The sequence below is a fragment of the Haliotis rufescens genome, unplaced genomic scaffold (genome assembly GCF_023055435.1).
Source record: "Haliotis rufescens isolate VD_foot unplaced genomic scaffold, xgHalRufe1.0.p SCAF_17, whole genome shotgun sequence".
Classification (NCBI taxonomy): domain Eukaryota; kingdom Metazoa; phylum Mollusca; class Gastropoda; order Lepetellida; family Haliotidae; genus Haliotis; species Haliotis rufescens.
The window spans coordinates 19374473-19400812 of NW_025963857.1; the positions used below are offsets into that span (position 1 = coordinate 19374473).

Below are 26340 nucleotides of genomic sequence, written 5' to 3' on the forward strand. Positions count from 1 at the left end.
ATGGCAAATGTCTAGAAACAGGGACTATTTATCTATGGTCATACGCTCTTCAAAAACGCCGTGTACTGGAATACTGTTAAAAGCGGCGTTGAACCCAACTCACTCACTCACTCTTCAAAACAAGTAGGACATACTCGCAAATGCCTTAAAATTTTCACAATTGTAAGAGATATCTGTTTCTAGTAATAATTGTTTGAAAATAATAAATGAATGGGGAACACATTGCAACCGGTCGTAAAGTACGCAAGTCGATGTTATGACCGCCAACTATCATTTAGGACGATCGGGGTAGGATGAGAAATTTCAAAGTTTCTGGATCAGTACGTAATACCGCCACGATTTGTAAGCATTCATTCACTCGACGAGGCATACTGCGTATGAGTCTCCCAACGGCGATTTGATGGAGTCAGTTCCACTCCTCTTGCAGCGCCTGGCCAAGTTCGGTGAACGTGGTCGGCGGTCTTTGACGTTGACGCACATGTCTCCTTATCATGTCTCAGGTGTGTTCAATAGGAGAAGGTCTGGGCTGATTGCTGGCCAATCATTCTATAGATTGTGTCCTGCTGGATGTGAGCATTGGCGATTTGTGCACGGTGAGCACGGGCGTTGTTGTCATGAAAGAGGTCAGGTTTTACGTAGCGTTCAAGATTATTGCACTTATATAGCGACGTGCATGCACGTGTTTGTGTCTGTGATTCTACTAGTCCGGACTAATGTCGATTGTATAGTGCAAGCCCACTGAGATACCATGCCGCAGTTTAACATGAATACACACACTGAATACTAATTCCGAGTCGACCGAGTTTGTTTTAGCCCCTTAATGCCGAGCGCCAGACAAGGTAACAACTAGTACCATCTTTTAACGTCTTTTGGTATGACGCGGCCGGGGATCGAACCCCCGACCTTCCCCTCTCCGGGCAGACGCTCTACCACTAGACCACGGAGGCGGTCTCAGCCTGGAAGACAAAACGCCGATTCTTGATAATGTCAATAAATTTAAAGATGTTTGGATGACTTGGGCCCGATTTCTTCAGCTTGGAGTGCCAGCCAGTGATTGGTTGTCTTGGAACCCAGGGTCCCAAAATGGTTCCACACGTCTCTCCTGTCAGCTTCCACCCACCCATAATCCGCAAACTTAAGGATTCTTGCATCTTCAAGATCAGCATCTTCTAATGCATTCAGCCACACGTCGTCTATGTCACAAGGTCGGAGTAGAGGCTCGTTGAACGAAGAGCTTGGTTCTCGGGTCTTGAATAGTGTCTGCAGTCCACATTTTTGGGCGTTTCTCCATGTCTAACAGTCAATACTTTCACAATTATTATATGGAGTGATAAGACTAACTGGACTACACTAATATTTGACACTTACCAGTCAGCTCTTCTTGGTAGATGGTAGGAACAGGTCTGCTCTCTGTCCGAACTCTGTCATTCAGATTTGCCAGGAACTCTTGAACGACAACACCTTTGTTGTCTTCTGGGTGGTTGTGGACGTCACGATAGATGGTGATGATGTTGTGTGCAGTGTTGATTGTCGCCGGACAGTCCTTCCTGCAGCAACGCCAATGCATGGTGGTGTTTCTTCTGTTCTTAATTCGGAATCTGTGTCCGTTGAAAACTAAGTTCTCTCCACCTTGGGAGTTAGCAACAAATAGAACATTAACTTGAGCATTAGCCATTTTGTTATGGCAGTATGACTTGCAAATGCCATTTTATACACTTCCAAGATTGACATCAATCACTCATATATAATTTTAATCATCCCTATGCATTTAATAATGTACATGAGAAAACTGTTCACCTATTATCATCAAATAACAGTTAGACACTTACTGAACCGAGTTCACACTCAGAAGTGGGTTCACTTTAATGACACAGACTATACCAAGCTATTAAGTGATCTGTGTCTCTTAATCCCCTATAATCCACGATAACAACATTTGGGGTGAGGGCACAGTGAGGTTAAACCAAATAATTGTGAATTGTCAATCGCCTTAAAACAAGTTTACATTAGAAATTAGCTTCTACTCAAATTTACTCGCCGACTCTGATTGGGAGGCGCAACTAAACTCATTGTGAAAACATAACATGCTTTGAAGTTTTAAGTACCTTTACTCAAATTAACTCAATGTCAAGCTGAAACTGTATTATCTATTATTATAAACTAGTGTCCAAAAGAAACGATACCACCTGTTTGCAACGACATAAAAGAAAAACTTAACAATGCAGAAGTTTAGGATTGGTGTTATGCTTTTGAGAAATCCTTTCACAACATCTGTACAAAAATTTCATTTCAATAAAATCTGTACAACCAATATGACAAGCCTTTAAAGATGGGTGGGGTCGAAAAATGAACATTTCGTTAGAGCACTGATCACAGAAACAACGGGAAATGTCACACCACACGTCTCAAAGTCAAGTCAGTAGCGGGTATGTCCACTGTGAGCATCAATACATGCCAGAACACGCCTACGGACTGATGACGTCAAACGTCTGATGACGTTGGGAGTGATGCGTTGCCATTCCTCGAGGAGACATCGTTCCAAGTCCTGGACGTTGACTGGAGGCACACGGCGACGTCGGATTTGCCGATCGAGGTGGTCCCATAAGTGCTCGATGGGATTCATGTCCGGTGAACATGCGGGCCATGGCAAAACCTGTACGTTGGCGTTGGCAAGGAAGTTCTGTGTCAATCTTGCTGTGTGTGGCCTTGCATTGTCATGTTGGAAAAGGAGTCCATGAGGCTGTTGCTGAATAAAGGGCACCACAACAGGCCGTAGGATGTCATCAAGATAACGCTGTGCATTCAGGTTTCCACGAATAAGACAAGCATCGTTTTGACGTCACCACATATGCCACCCCAAACCATTAACCCATTTCCAAACGGCCGGACCTGTTGGATACAGTTAGGCGCCAAACGTTCACCAAATCGTCGGTATACAAGCTGCCGTCCATCGTTTCTGAAGATGAGGAATCTGCTCTCATCAGAGAACATAACACGTGCCCAGTCCCGCCGTTGCCAACGTCGAACTCGCCTGGCCCAGATCAGTCTGTTGTTCCGGTGTCGAGGCGTCAGGAGCGGTCCGCGGTAGGGATGACGTGGCCGGATACCATACTGCCGTAGTCTCCTGTAGACGGTCTGTCGACTGATCCTGTGTCCCAGTGCTGTAGCCGCCGTGGACGTCGCTGTTACGGTGCGGTTCCTCAGGTGTAATACCCGGATGTAACGATCTTCACGGGGCGTGGTTACTCGTGGTCTTCCACTCCTGGGCCTGTCTGACGTCTGACCTGTCTGACGTAACCGCTGCATCAACCTGGTGATAGTGATGCGTGCGCAGCCCAACCTTCTGGCGACGTCGACGTGTGACGCTCCTTGTTGGACCATTCCAACGGCTCTCTCTCTCTCGATGGCTGTCAAACGTGGCATATCTTGTGTTCTTTTTGTTGCTGTGATATCAACGTGTCTGATCAGCCGTTTAATACAGTTTTTCTGCACGTGCAGAACATGCTAGAGAGGGAAATGTCACTTTCACGAAATTTACGTTTTTTCCCGGAAGTGATCACGTGTTCCCGGTATTTTTTATCGACTATGCTGTGTTTGGGATGTGCAATACGAATTGGCATGTTTTCATACTTGACAATTCACTTAGTAAAAAACAATTTTGAAAATAAGTTGGTATCGTTTCTTTTGGACACTATAGTTTATAATATCTGTTATTTATTATTTTATTATGAAACTGTGAATAACTGTGGAAGACAAGACAGTGAAAATGTAAATAAATCATAAAGACTACAACATAACATAAGAAAGCGTGTAAATAAATACTACATAAATCGTTCTTATAGTTATTGAAAACAGAGGTGCCATTTTCGCGCGACAATTAGTAGCCGTTTTCGTCAAATGAGGACGTGCCGTTTTAGCTTGCACCCCAAATGCCCCGGCCATTTAATTATATGGTAATGAAATATTAATCAAAAGTACGTTATAACCACTCTCTCATCTTGCGAATTCGAACGTACCACCATTATGTACCATTTTGTCAATGGCCGCGCCATGTGTTATTCACAAATTTCAGAACTGCAAGATGACCTCATTTTCAGGTATTTACACTAGATATGTTTGATGTGATTGTTGTGTTTAAATGAAAACTAAAAAACAGGTCCCACCGAGATTTGAACTCGGATCGCTGGATTCAAAGTCCAGAGTGCTAACCATTACACCATGGGACCGATACTCCTCGCAGTGCCGTAATGTGTGCTATAATCACACAAATTCTTCAAAACTTCACACACTGCCATAGTTTCTTGTTCTTCTTTATGTATGAATATCGCTGTGTGGAGTTATGCAGCTCCTTGCATAGACCTTTACCTGCTGATCAAAACACAGCCAGCAAGATTCGACTACCTCATCTAACGGACGAAGATGTCTCGTCCAGCAGCCGAAATAATGGACACTGACAGCGAGGACGAGTTACCTCCTGGCTGGGAGGAGCGAGTGACGCTGGAAGGAAAAGTCTACTATGCCAAGTGAGTGCAGTACTGTACCGTCACTGTCGTTCCAACTTGATGATCATAACACAAGCAAATCTTGGCCTATTTCCGGATGCCGGAGAGCGGGTGTTGGGTGTTGCAGGGGTAGGAAGGGGGGTGCGGGGGGAGAAGGGAGGGGTGGGAGGTGATAATTCAGTTGATGTAATATGACGTTATACGTTTTCATTTACGAAGAACAATACTTGACGCCACGAGATATTATCGATAATAATACGTCATCGCATGGAACGCTATATTAAAGCAGTTGTTAATTCATAAAGGATCGTAATGGTAAACGCTGACTAACATTTATGATTGATTTATGATGATTTTCTTTATGGAGTTTGGTAAACAAAGTACCTGTCATGAGCGACTCAAGGGCAGGCAACTATATTATCGCGGTATCACTATTTTGTGGTTTGATATGTGTGGATTATGTGGTTTACATCACTTCCTGTTTTGGATTATGCATAATAATCACTATGCATACGACCTAGGTTGGGTAAAGGGTCATCGTCCAAACAAATGGGTTTTTTTCTAAAAAAAATCGAGTTGAGATAGGGTTTAATCTAAGCTTGATGGAATTAATTAATTAATTTAATAGATTAATTGTGCCTGGATTTGCATCAGTAAACAGTTGTGTGTATTATGAGATACAGATACTGTGATAACATATGGAGACCGCGATACTATAATTGTTTACGTACTTCCAATATCTGTTGTCATGGTACCATTACCTCGGGCAGAAATGCGATAATAATCATGGTGATAATTAGCCGAGAGCCGCGATGGGGTCATGTCTTGACTGTAGGACCCCATCACAATCTCGGCTAGATGATGTTGCAATTAAAGTTTGCATAAACATTTTTACGAAACTAATTTAAACTCTGAATCCTGTGAGATGAAAAGTATTGTTTCAAGTTGTATTTTTGTGGGTTCCAAGCACAAACAGAAAACACCGAGTTCACACAAGGTTTATCAACCACCGGAGCTCTAGCTTCTAGTTCTTGCATAACATAACATAAACCGGAACTAAAAAAGATATTGTTACAAGTATGGCTAGTTGGTCGTGAAATGTATTGAACCTGTACTACGGTAAATTGTATGTTACATATAGGCAAACACAAATTCTATTCTGTTAAGAAATGCATTCAAACTATCAATGGCTGATTTTCTTCAATCTAACATTGAAATCCCTATCTCTAACTGGCTTAAGTGGTGCCTGGCTTTGTGTACTGTTCCGTGCGGCACACTCATGACGTCACGGTTAGAAAAACGTATACATGCATTTGATACAAAGTGTTACATCGTTATATTGCTGCACACAGTGTAACCAACTTGTGCATTCAACTAGAGTTGATTGTCTTTCCAACAGTATCTAACAGTATGCAACTAGTCACATGGTATATCAGTGATTTTGACACAAAAAGCTGTATACAGGTCAATGACTTGGACCCAAGAAATGTAATAAGTCAGTGGCAAAAGTCAACAAGTCACTTAAACAAAGATTCCGGATGCAGTAAAATTTCGAAGTTAAATCAGTACTTTTAAAAAATGGGGCATAGCTTCCGCACACCCGGCTACCCGCCGGGTCTGTGAGCAATACTGCCATCAACTTCACCCCCCATCCCCCAGACACAAGGACAACTGTCACAAGCGTGCAATGTCTGACCTTTCCCCATGGTGAAATATATATTTTTTTTAAATAGCCTTGTACTTACTTACCTATTGTTGAAAAAAACATTGCAAACATGACATTATTCCAACACATATCCAGGGTTATGGGTTTTCGGACACTGAAGAAACAGTCATAGTTTTCTCGCTGATCACATGAACAACTGTAAGTGTAAAACTTCTCATTCACTTATTCATAAAGGACAACTTTATCTCAGAATCAAGCCATCATCTGAGTATTTATAATTTCTGTGTGACACCTACCGTTATGGTGCAAGTATTCGTGATTGAAAACGTATGATGTCCGAAAACCTATGATCCGACGATAATAGTATTGTGTCATGAATAATAATAAAGGCATAATTGATGCTGAAAGTTCTGATCGAAAACAGGACAATCCGCGACGGTTCTCCGGAAACACAATATTTTCGGAGTATTTTTTTAAATCTTTGATTATATTTTTACGAGGAAGATGACTCTTTTCGAGGACCACTGTTTTAAAAAACGCGATTTTCAGCGTTTTTGTGGAGATTTCACATTATTAGATCTAATTATTTACGTATTGAACAAATTGACCAGTCACCAAAGGGACTTCCAGCGCTACATGTATTTCGATTGCGAAAGTGTTATGTTGACATTTAATAGTCAAATTGCCTCAAATATGACTTTAAATGAGTCAAGGTATGGCATTTATGATATGTGTATCCATTCTCTTGCAAATAAAGTTCGTTTCAAGGCATTAATAGCGGTAATCTGACCGTGGTTGTTATAAATAACGGTGAGTTGTGCGATCTACCGATCACTTCGCATACGATTTCGCCAAAATTATTATAATTATTGAATAAATTTTTTTATAAAATCTTTAAGATATATTGCAAACATAAGTCCAGATAAACAATGAACACCTTTTTATAACCAGATACTATAATAATAGGATTAAATTGCGTATTTCAGTTCGGATTTGTTGACTGGTGTTTCCGGTGTTACGTGATCGCGGTGATCATTTGATTATGTTTTTTTGAGATGGGGGGAAAACATCATGTCATTGGAAAACTTGAGTTTCTTATAAACATAAGTAAATTTTGGGACCATGCTTTACCGCCCGCTATAACCGAGTAAGCGCTATTATTGACGGGCGCAATAGCGAGAGAACACTCACTGTATATGATGCTGAAAGCTCGGATCGAAAACAGGACAATATGTGTACTGTACTTTCTCTCGATTGGCACTAAACTTTATGAGAGCATTTCATCGGGCATTAAAATCGATACCCTGAGTGGAATAATCCCTACTATTTAATCATGAAATTATGACACGTGTGACGGCTTGCTTAGCATTTCTATCGGTCAAAAGTCCAACAACTTAAACAAACCATCGGTCAAATAGAAATTTTATCGGTCTATGACCGGTGACCGACGGCCATCTGAAACCCTGTATATGTGTTACATCAGTGCAACTGCCCATTGCATGCATTAACAGGCCGTTTGCCCAATGCGTGCAATGTGCAATACAGCTTGCCAAGTTCATGCAATGGACAGTGGCGTGTACAAGTTTTAAAATCTTATTCACAGAAGTCAAAAGGACCAAGTTAATTTTTTAGGATCTATGCACCGAGTTATTTTACAAAGATCTGTTCCCTGAATTGTTTTCACACACGGATGCATCAACATAGACTAACATTTAGTCTCTGAAATCTTATATTGCACAATATCCTTCTTGACTCTAAAAGTTAAAAATATTCCCTATGCTGATGTTGAATAGCTGATGTTGAATAGAGCTAGCTTGAGCTGGCTAGACTTGCTTTTGTATGCATTTCTAGATTATTATTTTTTCATAAAATAAATATATTCCACGGTCATGGTGCAGGACTAGCATCAACACTAAATCATAAATTACTATTTATATGGTTTCTTAACTACTGTAAAACACAAATAAAATACGTCTCGAAAATAATACGTCTTACTAAATGTCGACTTTAATGTGCACAAATAAATGTGATCAACCATTATTATTTTTTTTAAATTACTAAACGATCATTTTCACTGAACTATATCTACTCACAAGGCTGTATTTCCTGCTTACAAGCAAGGGTTGGGTTATCATGGTTACCGTATTCGACATAATAAGCGCCCAGGGCGCTCTCAAAGTTAGAAATAGGGGGCTCTTATTAGAATATTATTTTGGTGAAAAACAACAGAGTTGAAAGATCGTAAATTTCGTGGTTTATGCTAACAGCCTGAAATGTTTATATACGACAGATATATTTTTTCCAGAATTTAATTTCCCATAACTATGAATGCATATAACATGCGTATTATACACGAATAAATAAGTCCTGTGTACATTGATCAATCGGAAGGGGTGCTAATTGGGATTGTACGCTAGCCAATATATTAGAAAATATCGTAGTGGGCGCTTATTAGAGCGGGGCGCTTATTACGTCGAAATTGACATACAGTATATTGTTTTGATATCAATTTACCTGAATGAATGAAACAAGTTGTCCTTTTAACATGTTTAAAAGGTGTTCATTGTATTACATTTAGTTACAATTAGTTTCTCCATCTTTGATAACGTAAACAAGTTCACCTTTCATCTAAATGCACTGTTTACCTTTGATCATCCCGGCGGAGCATTAGCAAAGGCTTTGTGACAACTAGTTATGTTTTGTCCTATTTTTACAAACATTCTGATGGTATATTATTTTCAAAAGGTTAAACTAATGCAGTTGCACTATAAATAGTTTTATCTTGGATATGATAAACATTACAACGTTTTGGTGTAGGTTCTAACACCATTATCAAGCAAGTGATGGTTGAGATTGCCACGTCTCAATGAAGATGACGAATAACATCTTTAATAGGCATTTAGAAGTTGGAGTAATAAGTAAGTATAAGAATTTATGGATGAACAACTTCTTTATTACAATTAGGAGTGACGTTTCGGTGTAGGTTCTAATACTGTTATCACTTGGAGCTTCCATGGATGGAGTTGACAAAGTGACGAAGAAGGACGGCAAGTACATTGTCACCAAGGAAACAGTAGTAGAGTTAATCAGACACGCACACACAGAAACTCGCCATGGTGGTGCAATAGTGCATGGCATAGCCACAATTCCTGTGCAAACAGTGACTGAAATGAGCAGTGATGTGATATGTGTGTTATTTGGAAAATAAAGTTTCTTAATATCACATATTTGTTTGGTTGTTATTTATTACAGTTTATTCACTTAATTTCAGAGTTTACTTTATTGAATACAAAACATGTAAAACAATACCAATTACAATTGCGTGCTTTGTGCAGAACAATTACCTGCCCATTGCCTGAAATGAGCAAGCAGGTTTCCCATATTGTGAAATATTTGGAGAATTATTTTTCATTCTCAACTACTGCCCATTGCATGCAGTGAGTGAAAATGCACCCAATAAGGGCTGGGACGAGTCCAAATTTACCACCCAGGTACCCGGCCCCCTATTACCCGACCCTACCCGGGTACAGATCTCAAGAGTTGGGAACAAAATGTCTGATTGGGAATTGTTTTACACAGCCCTGGCAAAAACTATTTAGATACATGTATCGAACAATCAGATCCTACGTACACTGGTTGATTGAAGCTCAACCATATACAAGTCAAAAGGAATGTGTGCATCGTCAGAAAGAAATGTGAACATTAGCGACTTGTAGCATGTGTAGTAACCACTGAGTTTTTTTAACCACCTGGTTCGATTCCTGACATGGGTACAATGTGTGAAGCCCAGTGCCAGGCCAGTGATCATTCATAAGTGATAAAAACAACTTCGGTGTAACTGGCATCGGACATTTTCAAAGGACAAAATGTGAAAGATGGCTAAGCAGCCTTAACAATCCTCAAATTGACTTTGTTCAATATCAGTCTTCATTTTTATTTCTTAATAATTAACAACATTATAGTACCATACTATTACCCAAGAGAAAGTACACGTATATTAAATAGATCCCTGCAAAGATTTACTGTAAACCTTCCAACCCCAAATGCCACTACATATAGTTTGCATACCATGACAGACGTTTTTGAAGACAACTTATTTGTTCTTGTGAGTGAGTGAGTGGGCTTTTACACCCCTTATAGCAATATTCCATGAATATCACGGCGTGGGACACAAGAAATTGGCTTTACATATTGTGCCCATGGGGATCGAACCTGGGTCTTCGGCATGACGAGAGAATACTTAACCACTAGGCTAACCCTCCGCCCCCAGTTGTTCTTATGAGAAATTATTAATTCACTACAGCCCTACTCCTAGCCTTGCTCCATTTCCTGAGAGACTTGTAGAAATCTACCCTACACCCTGCAGTAACAGATGTACTAGTTCCAGCAATAAATTTCTAGGAATGGGAGGAAAACCAGATTGTTGCTATGATAAAAAATAAAATAACCTATGCCATGCATCCTCACTACACTTTTGAATCAGCTGTGTGCCCTGTGCTGTGTGCCGTGGTTATTAATGACATGTTGTCTCATTCAGTGAATATTCATCATGTTTATGGGTTTATTATGTATTCGTGGAAGGATGGTCTCATGGATATTGCGAATACAGATTAAATGGAGAGTACTTGATCTCGTCATGTTTTGTACTCGTTTCAAAATTACTAGCAGGTTTGTTCGTAAGTGTATTTGTACTTATCTTTGTCTTGAATAAGGGTGTTAGGTATTACCAGTATATAGGTAAATTGAGGTTCATTCTTTCCACGATACGTATCACAATATCATTTTTTCCTGTTCGATATATTGTTTGATTTCAAATTGGGCTTTTTATCATTTGTTTAATGTTATGTACTTGCCAAATGCCTTGGTACCCAGGAGCAAGCTTCCTTGGCCCCAAGATGGCGGCGCCTTTTTTGAATAAGGAATCATTATGTTGTACCAGCATCTTGTTTTGATCCATTTATGAACTTCAGTTCACACCTTAATGTATCAGATTGCTTCTCAATTAAAAATTTAGAATTATACAATATATTGTGATACGTATTGCAATACGGCCTTGTGCATTGCAAAATATTGTTATACACTTTAAACCTCCAATACCCATCCCTAGTCTTGAAGTCCGCTTATAGGAAAGTTGATTTAGGTGTTGTACCTTCTGTACATCAAAGAGAGCTTTAGCATTTAGTTTGATACTTGTAAGTTTTATTTGAAACTTCAAAATTGATTGATGTCGTCGCCTCAGATGTGCAGGGATTGTCGCCAGAAGACCCGCCAGACGTCCCATTTTGACAGGCAACCCCCATCAAGCATGTCTACAGTGCTTCGAGTGTACCGATTTTGAGGTGAACGTTACGTCAATCATTGTGTCATGGAAGAAGATGGTATGGCAGCGTTATGGTATGGGGTGGGATTACAGCAAGACAGAGGACCCGTTTGATAGTTGTAGAGGGAAATCTCCATGGACAGCGCTACCGCAACAAGATCATCGGCCCTGTTGTTCTACCGATTTTGCATCGTCATGGCCCAGGCATTACCTTTCAACATGACAACGCCTGGCCTCATATTGTTCGACTTGTTCAGGATTCTCTTCAACAAAACAATGAATGTCATCCCCTGGCCGGCTCACTCCCCTGATCTCTCACCAATCGAGCACATGTGGGATGAGATGGATCGGCACATTCGACGTCAACCGCGTGTTCCACAGACACTCCAGGAACTTCGAAACATGCTCCAGCAGATATGGACAGATATCACACAGGACTTTGTGCGACGCCTGGTCCATTCCATGAGACGAAGGTGTGTTGCTTGCATCGCAACCAGAGGTGGACACAAATGCTGTTGATTTGTAAATTGACATTTTGGCATGTTCATGTTTTTTATGAAATCACGCATTTTCAGAAGTCAGTATGGCAAATTAAACCATTTGAACACTAACAGGAGTCTTTTATCCGTTGCAAACCAAAAGTGTTTCAGATTTGGTAAAAAACAATAAATCTTATTCAATGTCAGAGGAACTTTTTGTAGCTCAGTATATATGTCATTTATGTTTGAATAAAGATAAAGCTTCAGTCAAATTCAGTGTGCAGAGTTGCGTCCCTTGGGCACGCCAGTATGATTGTGGGTTCGAATCCCGGTTCGCCCCAATTATGTTTCTAGGTTTGTCAGCACCATACCCGTGCTCGTGGGTTTCACCGAAGTGGTAAACGTCTGAGACCTGCATCATTTCGGACTTTCTTCCCACATCAAGTTGACACGCCGTGATATAACTGCAATACTGTTAAAAGCGGCGTTCAACCCAACTCACTCACTCACCATGCTCACTGTCCAAAAGTATGAGGGAGAAAAGTGAGTTTGTGTTTGCATTCCAGTGGTGGAGGACAGATCATTCATGGCTTGAAAGGCTAACACAGATATATCTATATACATTATAGATTATAGATATCACACAGTTGAACTTGCACCAACCTTCAAATTTAAGAATTTAAGAATACCATGGACCGTTATACCCTTATTCATTACCAAATCATTTATCTTTAGATTGAAAATATTTCAAGTTAAGAATTATGAATTTTATGAAAAGCGAAGAACTCAAACAGTTTCCATGCCACTGTATTCTCAAATTAACAATAGAGGCTAGGAACACCCAATGTATTTGTATGCAGCTATATTCTCTAGAGGACATAACCTATTCATGTCACACTTGCTACGGATCAGTACAGTCTCTGACATAAAGGTTGAGTGTTGTTGACCTACTAAAGGACAGAGGGTAGTCCAAACTAACTCACCTCGTGAATTGTTTGATAGGCATTACTTAGAATTACATATCAGCAACTGCCCCAATCACATCATCACCTGGTAAAACGTCCAAATCCTCTCCAACAACCTCCATGACTTCACTAAAAGAAAACTAACACTTTCACTGCCACAAGCCATCAATCAACAGAGATCTAGGCTATTTCATCCCATCCTCCTACTACAATATTATGTTTCTAGGTTTGTCAGCACCATACCCGTGCTAGTGGGTTTCACCGAAGTGGTAATCGTCTGAGACCTGCATCACTTTGGGCTTTCCTCCCACATTAAGCTGACACGCCGTGATATAACTGGAATAATGTTCAAAGCGGCGTTAAACCCAACTCACTCACTCTTTTGTTTCCTGATTTCTAAACATGTCATATATCATAATTATACTCTTCTATATTTGCAGGTAAATTTTGATGATTATGTCATATCATATTAAACAGACAGGAGGTGAACGGGTGGGATAAATTAGCCCTAATGTCCATGTTGTAAATTAACAATCACGTAACACTCTTTATGTATCTCGCGGTGATAGGCAAATCTGTCTGTGACAATAGACTGATATCATCAATCTAGAGAGTGGTGATATCATAAATTGCCACTGGTCAATGTTCAAGGTCACTTGTCATGGCTCAAGGTCAGGGTCAGTAAAGCAGCTCTATAATATCATGACTCAAAGAGAAGCTTTGCCATGGCACTTGATGATTGGAAGTTGTCTGGCCTGTTAGTGTGTTCCTAAACATTTACTGCCAATTTTAATGTCTGTCCAGTTTCGTGTATATCCAATCTTTGTGATGCAAGTGAGTCAACTCACTATAAAAGTCCAGTTTCCACCCTAGACCAGCTTGGCTGGAATTTCGGAGCCTATACACAGTCCAATCAAAATTGCAAAACAAAATAGACATCTGGTTCCTAGACAGCTGGGTGACTGGCATGCAGATTTTGTTCGACTGCGGGATTTGCATAGCATGTGCAACGTCAACTGGCTGCCAATAGATATTTTCCAAATCTTTGCAATGTTTTTAATCAAGGTGGTCAAGTTATTTCATGCTCTTTGGGAGGTAAGACCTGTTGTATTACAATATAGATCTTCACTATTGCTCAGATTGTCCTGACAGGCCGATGCCATTTTGTTTGAAGCAAATGCAAGTGATATGAGAGGTGGAATCTGATTGGTCAATAGGAGGAACATAGATGGGACATAACTTGTAATAACTTGCGCTATGATCGAACTACGAAATTCCAGCCTAGTTCAGCAAGGGTGGAAACTAGACTTTTTATAGTCAGTTAACTCCCTTATTTAAAAACGGCTACCCAGGTCTGCTACCCAAAACCTAAAGCATCTATTTGCTGCTGTATTTGTAGCCACGATTAATTCATTTACTTGCCACTGTATGCTTTTGTAGCCACGAGTCTGCCAACACACAGTGGGACCATCCTTGCACTGGCAAGAAGAAGAGAATAAAAGGAGGTAAGCATGATTGTGACTTCATGGTAACCAATGACGTCACAATGGTCTGCAAAGCATTGTGATGCAATTTCAGTGTAGCAATGTCTACAATGTTAATATGGCTTGATCTCACCTAAGTGATATCTCCTGTGGGAGCCAGTTTTGGATGATATGTGAAATTATCTTGAACATGTTGTTAAATCCCATTTCACCTCACCACCTGTTTATTTTTGTGGCCAAGCTCTAATATCTACACCTACAAATACTAACACTGCAGCTACAAATTTAACTTCCAAATTCAGTTTAGCTCTACACTGAAAACACAGTATGTTTCTCTCCTAACTAAACCCAACTCACTCACTCACTCACTCACACATTGTGGGAATGACAGTCTGAAGCTACAAGTTACATTTCTGTTACCACAGAGCTGCCATATGGTTGGGAGATCAAGTTTTCAGAAGATGGAAATGTCTATTATGTCGAGTAAGTACACACCTCACTCTGATCAATGTTAAGTCCATGCCGATTTTCATCTTCTTGTGTGTATATCTTTGTTGTTTAGGAAATATGTTTATTACCATGCCATGTGCAAAGTGATCTTGCTTGGGACTGGTCATTTATTTACAGGGGTTGGGGGTGGGGCTGATGGAAATTAAAAAATAACGCAATTCTATATTTTCAAACATTTGAACACCAATTAGGGACCAGACATTTATTATTAGGGTGCGAGTGGACAGGTGGGGGTGGGGTGGATTGGTGGGGGTAAGGGGGTGTGTGTGTGCATGAAAATATGTTTCATGAATGGGGGGTGATATATATGGCAAGTTGTCTGTTTCCCATACATTTTGATAGGTTTTACACCTGAATCGGACCCGTGAAGATTTCGGGGTAGAATATGTCTTCAGCAACCCATGCTTGCCGTAAAAATGTGACTTTGCTTGTCATAAAAGGCAACTAACGGGATGGGGTGGTCAGACTCGCTGACTTGGTTGATGCATGTCATCGATCCCAGTTGCGTGGATCGATGCTCATGATATCAATCACTGGATTGTCTGGTCCAGACTCGATTATTTACAGACCGCTGTCTTAAAGCTGGAATTTTGCTGAGTGCAGCGCTTAACAACAAACCAACCAACCAACCAACCACACCTGAATCTCCAGGGACTGAAACTGTGCCTTCGTAAGGATGACCCCTTCAATGGTATCTGAAAGGAAGATCACAGGAATAGAAACCATATCTCATCATATTTTTGAACGTGATAAGTGGCCTGATGTCTGATATGGCATGCAGTATGTGTAACTGGGCCTCTTCTATACATACAAAACACAGCTTTTAAGCATGGTCCACAGAGCAGGCAAAATAAGGCTCTTTTGAGATTTTACAAAAGTACATGTGTATTATATCGCGGCCATTTCCTTACTCGTCTAAGCAGACAATGTGACCGGCATATCAGAAAGTAATGACCGAGAAGAATCATTTAAGCATGCTTTTTTAACTGTAAAATGGTTTCGGAAGATGATCTGCCTCAAATTGCTGTCAAGAGTTGCCCCCCTTTGTCATGCCAGCATATGCTGCTTTTCGGTTGAATCCCATATTCACCCCATTGTGATTTTTTGTCTGTCAGCAGTGTGTTTGCTGTTTAACACCACACTCAGCAATATTCAACTAAGCGTCTTTTACATAATCAAGTCTGGACCAAACAATCCAGTGATTCATTCTGTGAGCAACGATCCATGGCGTCAGGGTACAATGACATATTATCAACCAAGTGCCTGACCACTCGATCCTCTTACACTGCTTACAACAAGCATGGGCTGGTGGGGACCTATTCTTATCTGGGACCCCCACTGGGCCCACTGGGCCCGAGACACAATCGGTTCAGCCCTCTGTAACACGCCATACCTCTCTCAGCCGTTACCCAAAACTAACTGCCCCCCTACATTACACAATTACATCCAGTCTCATAGAATTTATATACATACACAACCTAGAATGCAATGAATGCAAGGATACAAACAAACCTTGAGCGACAAATAAAACCAGAAGTCATATAGTGTTGAATCCGAAGGGAGATAACTCTGTCATGGGATAAAGTAGAGCAAGTAGAAAATATGGTAAGAATATAACTTTACAGTGTTATATTATAACTAAAATACTGTAAACCCACCTCCCTTACTGATGATGAATGGCCATTCATCTATTTCCTTGTGCAACAGCCACATCAACTCGAAAACGACATATACGGACCCAAGGCTGGCATTTGCAGAGGAGATCAAAGACTCACCCTTGGACTTCCGTCAGAAGTTTGACAGTAGCAGCAGTGCACTACATGTCTTGCAAGGTCGAGACATCTCGGGCAAATATGCCGTTATTACTGGAGCCAATTCTGGAATTGGTGAGAAAAATGATAAATCTTAGTTGGAAAACTTTTGCCCTTTGCTGATTTCCAGGTGAACCAAGAAGCTTACAGGCCTAAGCTCCAAATTATATGTGATTTGAATTTTCTGTTTCAGAGTGATATAATATATATACATTATACATATGTGTATCCATTCTCTTGCAACTAAAGTTTGTTTCAAGACGTCAATAGCGGTAATCTGACCGTGGTTGCTGTTAATTATAACGATGAGTTGTGCAATCTACCAATCACTTCGCATGCGATTTCGCCGAAATTATTGTTAATATTATTATAATTATTGAATGAAATTTTGAATATAATCAAAATATATTGCAAACATTGGTCCAGATAAACAATGAAATTTTTTTTTTACCAGATATTATAATTATAGGATTAAATTGCGTACTTCAATTTCGGATTTGTTGAAAGGTATTTCCGGTGTTACGTGATTGCACTGATCAGCTGATAATGTTCTCTGAGATGGGGGAAAACATTGTGTCATTGGAAAACTTGCGTTTATTGAAAATGTTCGTAAATTTTGGGAACCATGCTTTACTGCCCGCTATAACCGAGTTAGCGCTATATTGAAGGGCGCAATAACGAGGGAAAACTGTATAAGAGAACCAGGCTTTATGATGACTGCATGCTGATGCCAATGTCCATGTGAGAACCATCTACAGATTACAGCAACGACACCAGGTCACCATCAGCATGCAGTCATCCAAAAGCCTGGTTTCTCTGATACTTTGTAAGACTTGGCATGGCGTAATGGGTAACGGTAATAAAGAAATTATTACAATCGCATGAGTGTCATACTGATTTTTTTACGAAATTTGTGTAAGAATTCATGTATTACCCTCATTCTCACTCAAGAAATAAAAGAATTCCCACACTCGTTTCGGAAAATCAGTGTGACACACATGTTTGTATCCTCTTGACTCTGTTTTCGAGCCCCTGTGAAGTACTTTCATTACGTGTCTAATAACATTCGCAATGCACTAAAATTAAATCTTACCTTTGAGAATATTTATTTCTGCTTACAATTGGATAGTCAAATGATCACCTCTTGTAAATTTATTCATGATAATGCCTCGCCAAGCGAGACCAGTCAGTCAGGCGCCATCTTGTTACCATCACCTGATTTTGGGCCCCTCCAAGTTAAAAATAGACACACAACATGATAAGTCACGTGACATTACAGACAGCAAATTTACAAACAGCAGTAAATACATCATCGGTGCATACGATTGTTGTGATGCAAAATTATCTTCAGATCAAGTTTGATTAATATGTGCATCAGTGAAAAAGTAACTTTTGAGGTATGTTTTCATTACTTACTGATTATCTTACATCGTGTAACTTAATTCGAAAAATAACTTCAGCGACAAGTTGTGAACACTTTGATGTCTTCAGTGAGCTTTGAAGCTCATGGCTCAATATGCTGATGGTAACATATTGTTTAGGGGCTCGAAAACATGTTACGTGGGGATATAAGAACCGCTATTTATTTCAGGGACGATATGTTAGTCTTCACCCCTGATCCACGCCTTGTCTTGTCTACAGGTTATGAGACCGCCCGCTCACTGGCTCTACACGGTGCCACAGTAGTCCTGGCCTGCCGCAACATGGAGGCGGCAAATACATGTCGGTCACAGATTCTGGCCGAGAGATCCGAGGCAAAGGTGGAGGTGATGCACATTGACTTGGCATCACTTGCGAGCGTCCGTCAGTTTGCCCAGCAGTACATTCAACATGGCTGGTAGGTACAGCTGGTGGGGGTGGGGTGAGGGAGGTTCCCCACAGGGAGACCTTGAGAGAATGGCCCTCAGTACGACAGGCTTGTGGCAAAACATACAATTTGTTTCTATGTAAGGAGAAACCCAACATCAGTGTTTTGGTTACAAAAATTATCAGCTTAACTGGCAAAAAGTTTGGGGAAGTGTGTGTAAATCCTCAGACAAATATTTTTCTCCAGTATTTGCTAGAACAAGGTATTTTTCAATCAGTCCAGAGAGTGGAAGGTCGGGGGTTCGCTCCCCGGCCACGTCATACTAAAAGACGTTAAAAGATGGTACTTGTTGTTACCCTGTCTGGCGCTTGACATTAAGGGGCTAAATCAAGGACTGGTCAGCACAGAGTCTGTATACTGTGTCTGAGGGGGGTATTCATGTTTTAAACTACGGCATGGTATCTCAGTGGGCCAGCACTATAAAATCGGCATCAGTTCGGACTAGTACAACAGTCACACACACACGTGCATGCACGTCGCTATATAAGTGCAATAATCTTGAACACGACAATGAACCCCATTTAATCTCAACTCAACTCAACTCAACTCAACTCAACTCAACTCAACTCAACTCAACTCAACTCAACTCAACTCAACTCAACTCAACTCAACTCAACTCAACTCAACTCAACTCAACTCAACTCAACTCAACTCAACTCAGTCCTAGGTGCCCCAAGAATATCAAAAAGTTCTGTCCCTGATTAGTTTAAGAGTTGACTAATGATAATCTGGTTACAATGTGTGACTGGGGTGATTCTTGGTCATCAAGTCCTAAGGTGAACATCGTTGCTCATGCTATCAGCCCCTTGTTTTCCTGGCCTGGCTTCATGTACATGCTGAGAGGATGTAGCTGGATTACTGCCATAAACAGCGTTCTCCCACCCACTCCTTCACATGTACACCTGCTGCCTTCCTCACAGGATGCCACTGATATTCTGAACGAAAAGGCTTTTTTGAGTAATTTATGTCGTCTGGTACTATTATATCCTGAGTTACTTCCCTTTTCATGGACTACCCAAGTGCGTGACACCTTCGTTACACTCTCGGTATAGAGAGCTCCACGAACGGGCTATCGCTGTGAGGAGCTTGGGACTCCCCATGATAACGCATAGGCTAAGTACCCAATATAAGTATTTTTATTATACAATGGATAGTTCCATCGATGCGATAAACCTATCCAGTAAACTCTAGATCAGATAAATATGCAAATGGAGTCTTCCAAAAGGCATCTATTTTTAATAAGCTACATTGATGCAATGCCAACTTGATCCTAAATGTTTGTATAACGTTCCAAAAGAGTTGATCTAGATTTCCACATGTGTGTGAGTGCACAATGAAACAGAAATAGCTGCAAGTCATTTAATACTTTAGAAAAAATGGGGTGGTACACTCACATTGTACTTCTCACTATCTCCATAGTAAGCTTTGATTTTTTTTAAGAATGACATTATATGCAAAATAAAATATGCTACATTATATGCTAATTAATTTTCCAACTTATCTCACACTATGCATTTCTTCTTTCTTCCGAACACATCCCATCATCATCATGGTGATCACACAAGCAAATGGGTCATGCACTGTAATCCCGTGCGTTGTGAGCTTACTCGACTTGATCACCTGCCTACCCCTGCCACATAATTGTCTTTCTCATCGCCACCCTGCGGTGTTGTGTTTTACATTTTGTATAACTTTCTTTGCGTAGGTTACCTCTTTTTTTGTGTAAACTTTTTTTTACGCTAACCTGAAGAGAGAATGGGTATAAAGCATGATACGCCCGACTTGTCTAAATTGCAGAAGTACTTACTCAACTGCTGATCACTGTTGTGAGTGTTGTGGCAGTTGCGATTAAGACAAAAGATGTTTCCAGTGTTTCCACCACACAGAGGAAGGTTTCAGCTTATACCTACACAACTGCTACAAGCGTGATGTTGACCTCCAGTCGAAGTCCAAGGGCATGGAACATGGGCCTTCCTCTGACAAGAAGCCCAAATGGGTCACAAAGACTGCAGTCCCCTCCATTGTTCCAGTCAGGAAACTAACTCCAGCGTCTACCATACACTCCTTGTCGGTTGAAGATGACGATCTCAAACAGCTCCCTCACTGACAACTTTCCTGCCAAATTGGTCCAGCTGTCTGTTTCCAGTGCGCCCGTCCATGCCTACATTTAAGCAACCATCATCCTCAGATGTGCGCGTGGTTCTCTCTCCTGATGACTAGTCAAAAAAATATTTGACCTTCCTATTGCTTCTTGGTTGTCAAGTCGCAAGTCGCTTATCGTCCCCCGCTCTTCCACATGATGTTCCAGTCGTCGCAGAACTAGACCTTTCGTCTCAAGACACAGTCGATCCCAAGTCGGCAGTGAAGATTCCGACTTCCCTGGGTCGATGGTCGAGTTCGTCCTCTACTTCTACTGAGGAACGACTGAGCCAGGATCTCCGTTGCGCCTCAGACAAGGTTCGCCATGCTTCCTTTAAGAGTCGCAGTTCCAGGGATCAACACTCTAGGGATCGCTCCTCAAAGGATCATCATTGGGAGGATCGACGTTCCATATCTACAGGTGGTCGTCCTCGGGATTGACACTCATGCGATCAGTGTCTGGGAGATTTACCTACTCAGGATTGTCGCACTACTGATCGACCTCGCAATGAGCTACTGATTCATCATGGACCACTCCTGCTTGACATGACTATTGCCGTCATGCGGAGGAGGATTCCTATACAGATTCTGCATATTCAGATTCCTCAGCCTGTCCACTCTAAGAAAAAGAATTATGTGCCAGGGGTAGTCAGGTGATCAAGTCGAGTAAGCTCACAACGCACTGGATTTCAGTGTGTGACCCATTTTCTTGAGTGGTGACCATGGTGATGCTTGGTTTGTTTTCGGGTGAATTGTTTTTAAAAGCTGGAAACTTTGTTTAAGCACTTTAAGGATCGAAAGAAGAAGGAAGAAATGCATAGTTAGAGATAGGTTATGTATATTATACAATAGTTGAAAATTACAATCACCATGTCTCCGTATCACATTATACAATATGTATTCCTTACATAAGATGTTTAACTTACAAAAACACAATGGCTAATAATCTCTGTTTATATAGTTTCTTTAAGTTTTATTCATATATATTGTAATTTACTAGAAATAACTAATAAACATAATAAAAGAAAAATTCAAATTACTCTAGATTTCAATTGAGAGTGCAAGTGTGTAATATTTCTAATCCTTGTGATTAGTCACAATATTCAACTCATGAAGTAATCTTATCAACCAGCCTCTCAACAGACAAGAAATATACCATTCTGTATTGACAAAGAAATGTACGGATGTTTATTAGTGTGAGTTTCTGCATTGTCTAGGCCTCTACACATCCTCATCCTAAACGCAGCAGTGTTCGGTCTGCCATATACACGGACAGAGGATGACCTTGAGATGACCTTCCAAGTGAACCATCTGGCCAACTTCTACCTGCTGCAGCTTCTTGAAGAAACCCTTGTCCAGTCCCGGCCAGCAAGGGTGGTGGTTGTGTCCAGTGAGTCTCACAGGTGGGTCCACAGGTGCTCTCCTCTTATTCTTCTCTCCATGCGTTTATTGGGATATTGAAACAGTAGTAGAAGTACTAGCACTGTCTTAGCTTCCAGTTACAGGTTAGCCTAGATGTTAAAGTGGTAGCTTGTCATGAACAGGACCCAGGTTTGGTTCTCCAACATTGTACTATGTGTAAGCCAAATTTCGGTTCGCCCCGATTATGTTTCTAGGTTCGTCAGCACCATACCCATGCTCATGGGTTTCACCGAAGTGGTAAACATCTGAGACCTGCATCACTTTCGGCTTTTCTCCCACATTAAGCTGACACGCCGTGATATAACTTGAATACTGTTAAACTGCCACTCACTCACTATGTTTATGTCACAGGACAGTGAGAAGCCTAGTGGTTAAAGCGTTTGCTCGTCACACTGAAGACCCTGGTTCGATTCCCGGCATGGGTACAATGTGTGAAGCTCATTTTCCGGTGTCCTCCGTCGTGATATTACGAGAATATTGCTAAAAGCGGCGTAAAGCCATACTCACTCACTTATTCACTTTTGCCATAAGCACTACGCGGCCTGTCATAAAATCGGAATACACTTTCTTGTTTGGCATGTTATGTGGTATAACCAAAGACGTATATACATCTTTGGTATAACTCACTTACAGTCTATGAATCACGGCTTAACGGATAAATTCTCAGTAACATATGTAGTAATAATTGGGTGTGAAATGTTTTATGGGCCGGGGACAACTTGGCCAAGCAACATCAACCTATATCTTGACAGAGTTGCCTCCCCTCATCTGGTATTGGTACAGCTTTGTTTAGACTGCCCATACGAACACTGAAAACATTCTACAGTAGACAGAGATATTATACTCAGACATATATTTCTAAAACAATTCTCAGTAAAATACTAGTAATCTACAAACTGATAATATGCAACATGTTTTGTCTATAGCACCAGGTCCAATGTTCAATCTAATTATGTATTGGTGTTACCTTGAACTGACATAGACATTTATCAGTTTTTCCTTTTAATTATATGTGATATATCCCTGCAGTAATTCTTTAAAATAGAGCATTGTATATGTATATTTTTATAAAAAAAAGTATAGTATATTTTGTATCAAGAGTTCATGCGTGTATCTTATGCAGCCTTCTTCAATACTGTGATAAATGGGAGATAACTCTAATTCCTGGAAAGCCAAGACGATGTAAACACTGGAGAATAATGAGCTGAAATGTTTCTTCACGTTGCTAGACATTTTCAGGAAGGTCATTGCAGTCATTATTAGGTAATGAAGGAAAGACAAGCTGTTTATTTCTTTTATCTTTTAATCAACAAATACCATTTAGGGATCTGGGACGAGTCCAAATTTACTACCAGGATAGTACCCCCTATTACCCGACCCTCCCCGGCTACCTGTTGTAGGTCTCAAGAAATGGGAACAAAATGTCTGATTGGGAATTGTTTTGCCGCAGCCCTGGCAATTAGATCCATGTATCAAACATGTGATCATGCGTACACTGAAGTTGACTGAAGCTTATCTTTACTCAACCATACACAAGTCAAAAGGAATGTGTGCATCATCAAAAAGAACTGCGAACATTATTTGGAAAAAGTCGTTTGAGCGTGTTTTCACAATACGGAAATCAGATATGTTCATTTTACTGCTTCACTCACCCCTACCACGAATTTTAAAGTCTCAACAGTGATTAATCCTTCAGAAAGAGCAGCTGACTTGACCTCCTCTAGACATGTCCTCAGATCGTCACACAGAGAGTATCATATCAGAGAAACAGATCTGATTTTTAGAAGGTTGCCCCATGAATATTAAATGTTCAGGACTCCTTTAGGTTCACAGACCTGGATGTAAACAATCTGAGCGAGAGCAAGCTGTCCCCTCCGAGCACCCACTACCAAGACCTCAAGGCCTACAATCTGTCCAAGCTGTGCAATGTGCTGTTCTCCAATGAGCTGAATGCCCGGCTGTCTGTGCGGGGTGTAACGTGTAACTCGCTCCACCCTGGCAACATGATGTCCTCCAGCCTGGCCAGACACTGGTGGTTCTACAGACTCCTCTTCACGCTTGTCAGGCCGTTCACCAAGTCTATGGTGGGTCACATTCATGTTTGTATGCAACGCTTTCATTGTAGCTCTACAGTGCCTAACCATATTTTCATTCTTGTCTTAATTCAGATTCAAAGGGCTGCCATAGCCTGTGTCAGGTAGAAATACAGTATCCTGTATATCTTCTAAAATGTGCCCGGTCTCTAATAGGCACTGGCTTCCAATAAGCGCTGGGTACAAAGTATAGTACAACACAAATAGCGCCAGGTACAATTAAGGATTGGCTGTGGTTCATTGAGGTATGAATCGAAAAACTGATGTGCAAACAGTATGAATCTGCGTAGTTGATTCTTACAAAAGTTTGCACCTCGGTTTTTCGATTCATTCCTCATTGAACTGAAAACAATCCACAGTCAATCCTTATAAATAAATTCGACAATTATCTACAATAGTTTAACCAAAAACATTTGTATATATATAATAGTAGACAAAAACTATGAGGTTGATAAACATTCCATGTGTAGGAATACATACTGTGGCATGACATGAATCAGGATTGTTTAATTTATGAACATAACTTGACAGCCCACAAAATCAGTAGCCAATCAATGGGGAGTAGGATCAAAACAGAGTTCAAGACCTGTCAATCAAGGCAAGAGGCGAGAAGATCTGCAACAGTCAGACTGTAATGAACCGGAAGAAATATGTTCAGTTACCGCCAGATTCCACCATTAGTTTCCTGAGAACAGGGAGACACAATTGGAAAATGGCGGTTATTGGTTAGAAATGACACCCGAAGACATTAAATTTGTTGAAAAACAGGTGAGTTAGCCTGAACGTTCACCTTTCCATTCCTTCTTGGCCTCGGTTTCAAAGAGTAGTTTGGACAATGAATATGCATGAAAGTCATTAAATGTCCTGTGCATGACGATACACAAGAGCAGAAAGGGAATTCCCTCGACTGTAATATTTCGGAATTTCCCGATTTTCCTTAGTAATAAAAGTGATCTGGTTCGGTGGGCGTGGCCTAATTTTTTACATTAATTGTGAAATGAACGCAATAACACATGACCACTTCAGCTAATCAGGATGCAGGAATTACAATGAACACAACATAAATTTAATTATCGCAGCATACAACACAATAAGGGCCAGGTACGAACCAGCGAACAACACAATAAGCCGGGTCTCTAAGAACCACATGGTATGTTAGATTTAAATACTGAATCAAGAACATAATTTTTTAACTTACCCTGCATTGCATATTGCACAATGCTCTTTCTACCGAAGACCTAACTGGAAATGACAATCTAGTAACTTGAGTAACTCTTTTGCCCAACATGACCCCATGACCCTCGTGACGTTTTATTCCCCCATATGTCATTATCCCCTTCTTCACTAACTAAGCAGGATGTGAGAGAAGATATCTTTGCTGTTTTTTGGAAGATTCTATCCTTTGCTGGTTGAATTTAATACTGATCTGAGCCTAGTTGTTGTTTTATCCATCCTTTTTAGCTCAGCATGGAAGTAAAACATCCATGCTTCCACCTCGGGTCGTTCTTCGTGTTGGCCGCCATTTTTAATCTGTTGGTGGGTTGGCTATGTCGTAGATGGTTGACAGTGTGATTATCGACAGCGTAATTTATGTTTAATATGAATGTTTTTCACTTTTGCTGCATTTACTCTTTATGTTATCAAGTAATCAAACTTGTTTGATGTACAAAATATGTTTTACATACTCGTAAATTAATCATTGTGACGTCACATCACAGTACAAATAGCTAGACTTGAGCAGGCTTTTATGACATTTATGGGATTACATTTTACTCCCATGTTACGGATGTTTGCTGCCAAGTGCGGGTTATGTAGCAGCAAGAAAATCATCGTTAAACACCGTACCTTCCCATCCCAATATGTCCAGAGTGCGCCTCCTTCCTCACCTATATCAGAGTTGTCGCCAAGAGGAAATGACAAAAGTCTTTTTGCAGAATGTCTGACCACTCCTCAACTTTAGATTTCATTACTCTGCCACCAGATCCTTTTATTTCAGAAGGCTTTGGATAACTTGGATAGGGACTTTATCGACTTGGAATCCCATAACACCTCGAAAGCATTCTGAGAGGCAACCAGAACATG

The 26340-nt window shown here is 40.6% G+C and overlaps 1 protein-coding gene and 1 non-coding gene across 2 annotated transcripts in view; one reads left to right on the plus strand and one right to left on the minus strand.

Annotated features, from left to right (window-relative positions):
- Window positions 1-4154: 4154 nt before the first annotated feature.
- On the minus strand, window positions 4155-4226 carry Trnaq-uug. The gene has a single exon. It is a non-coding gene; the product is annotated as a tRNA-Gln (tRNA).
- A 127-nt stretch (window positions 4227-4353) lies between these two features.
- The window catches only part of LOC124133903 (WW domain-containing oxidoreductase-like), a 39179-nt gene continuing 17192 nt past the window's right edge, over window positions 4354-26340 (plus strand). The window contains exons 1-7 of the mRNA XM_046498488.2: window positions 4354-4523; window positions 14373-14437; window positions 14842-14899; window positions 16634-16812; window positions 18379-18574; window positions 21961-22146; window positions 23991-24249. Coding sequence (XP_046354444.1) covers window positions 4420-4523; window positions 14373-14437; window positions 14842-14899; window positions 16634-16812; window positions 18379-18574; window positions 21961-22146; window positions 23991-24249 — 1047 coding nt within the window. The 5' untranslated portion in view covers window positions 4354-4419. The remainder of the gene's footprint in view (window positions 4524-14372; window positions 14438-14841; window positions 14900-16633; window positions 16813-18378; window positions 18575-21960; window positions 22147-23990; window positions 24250-26340) is intronic.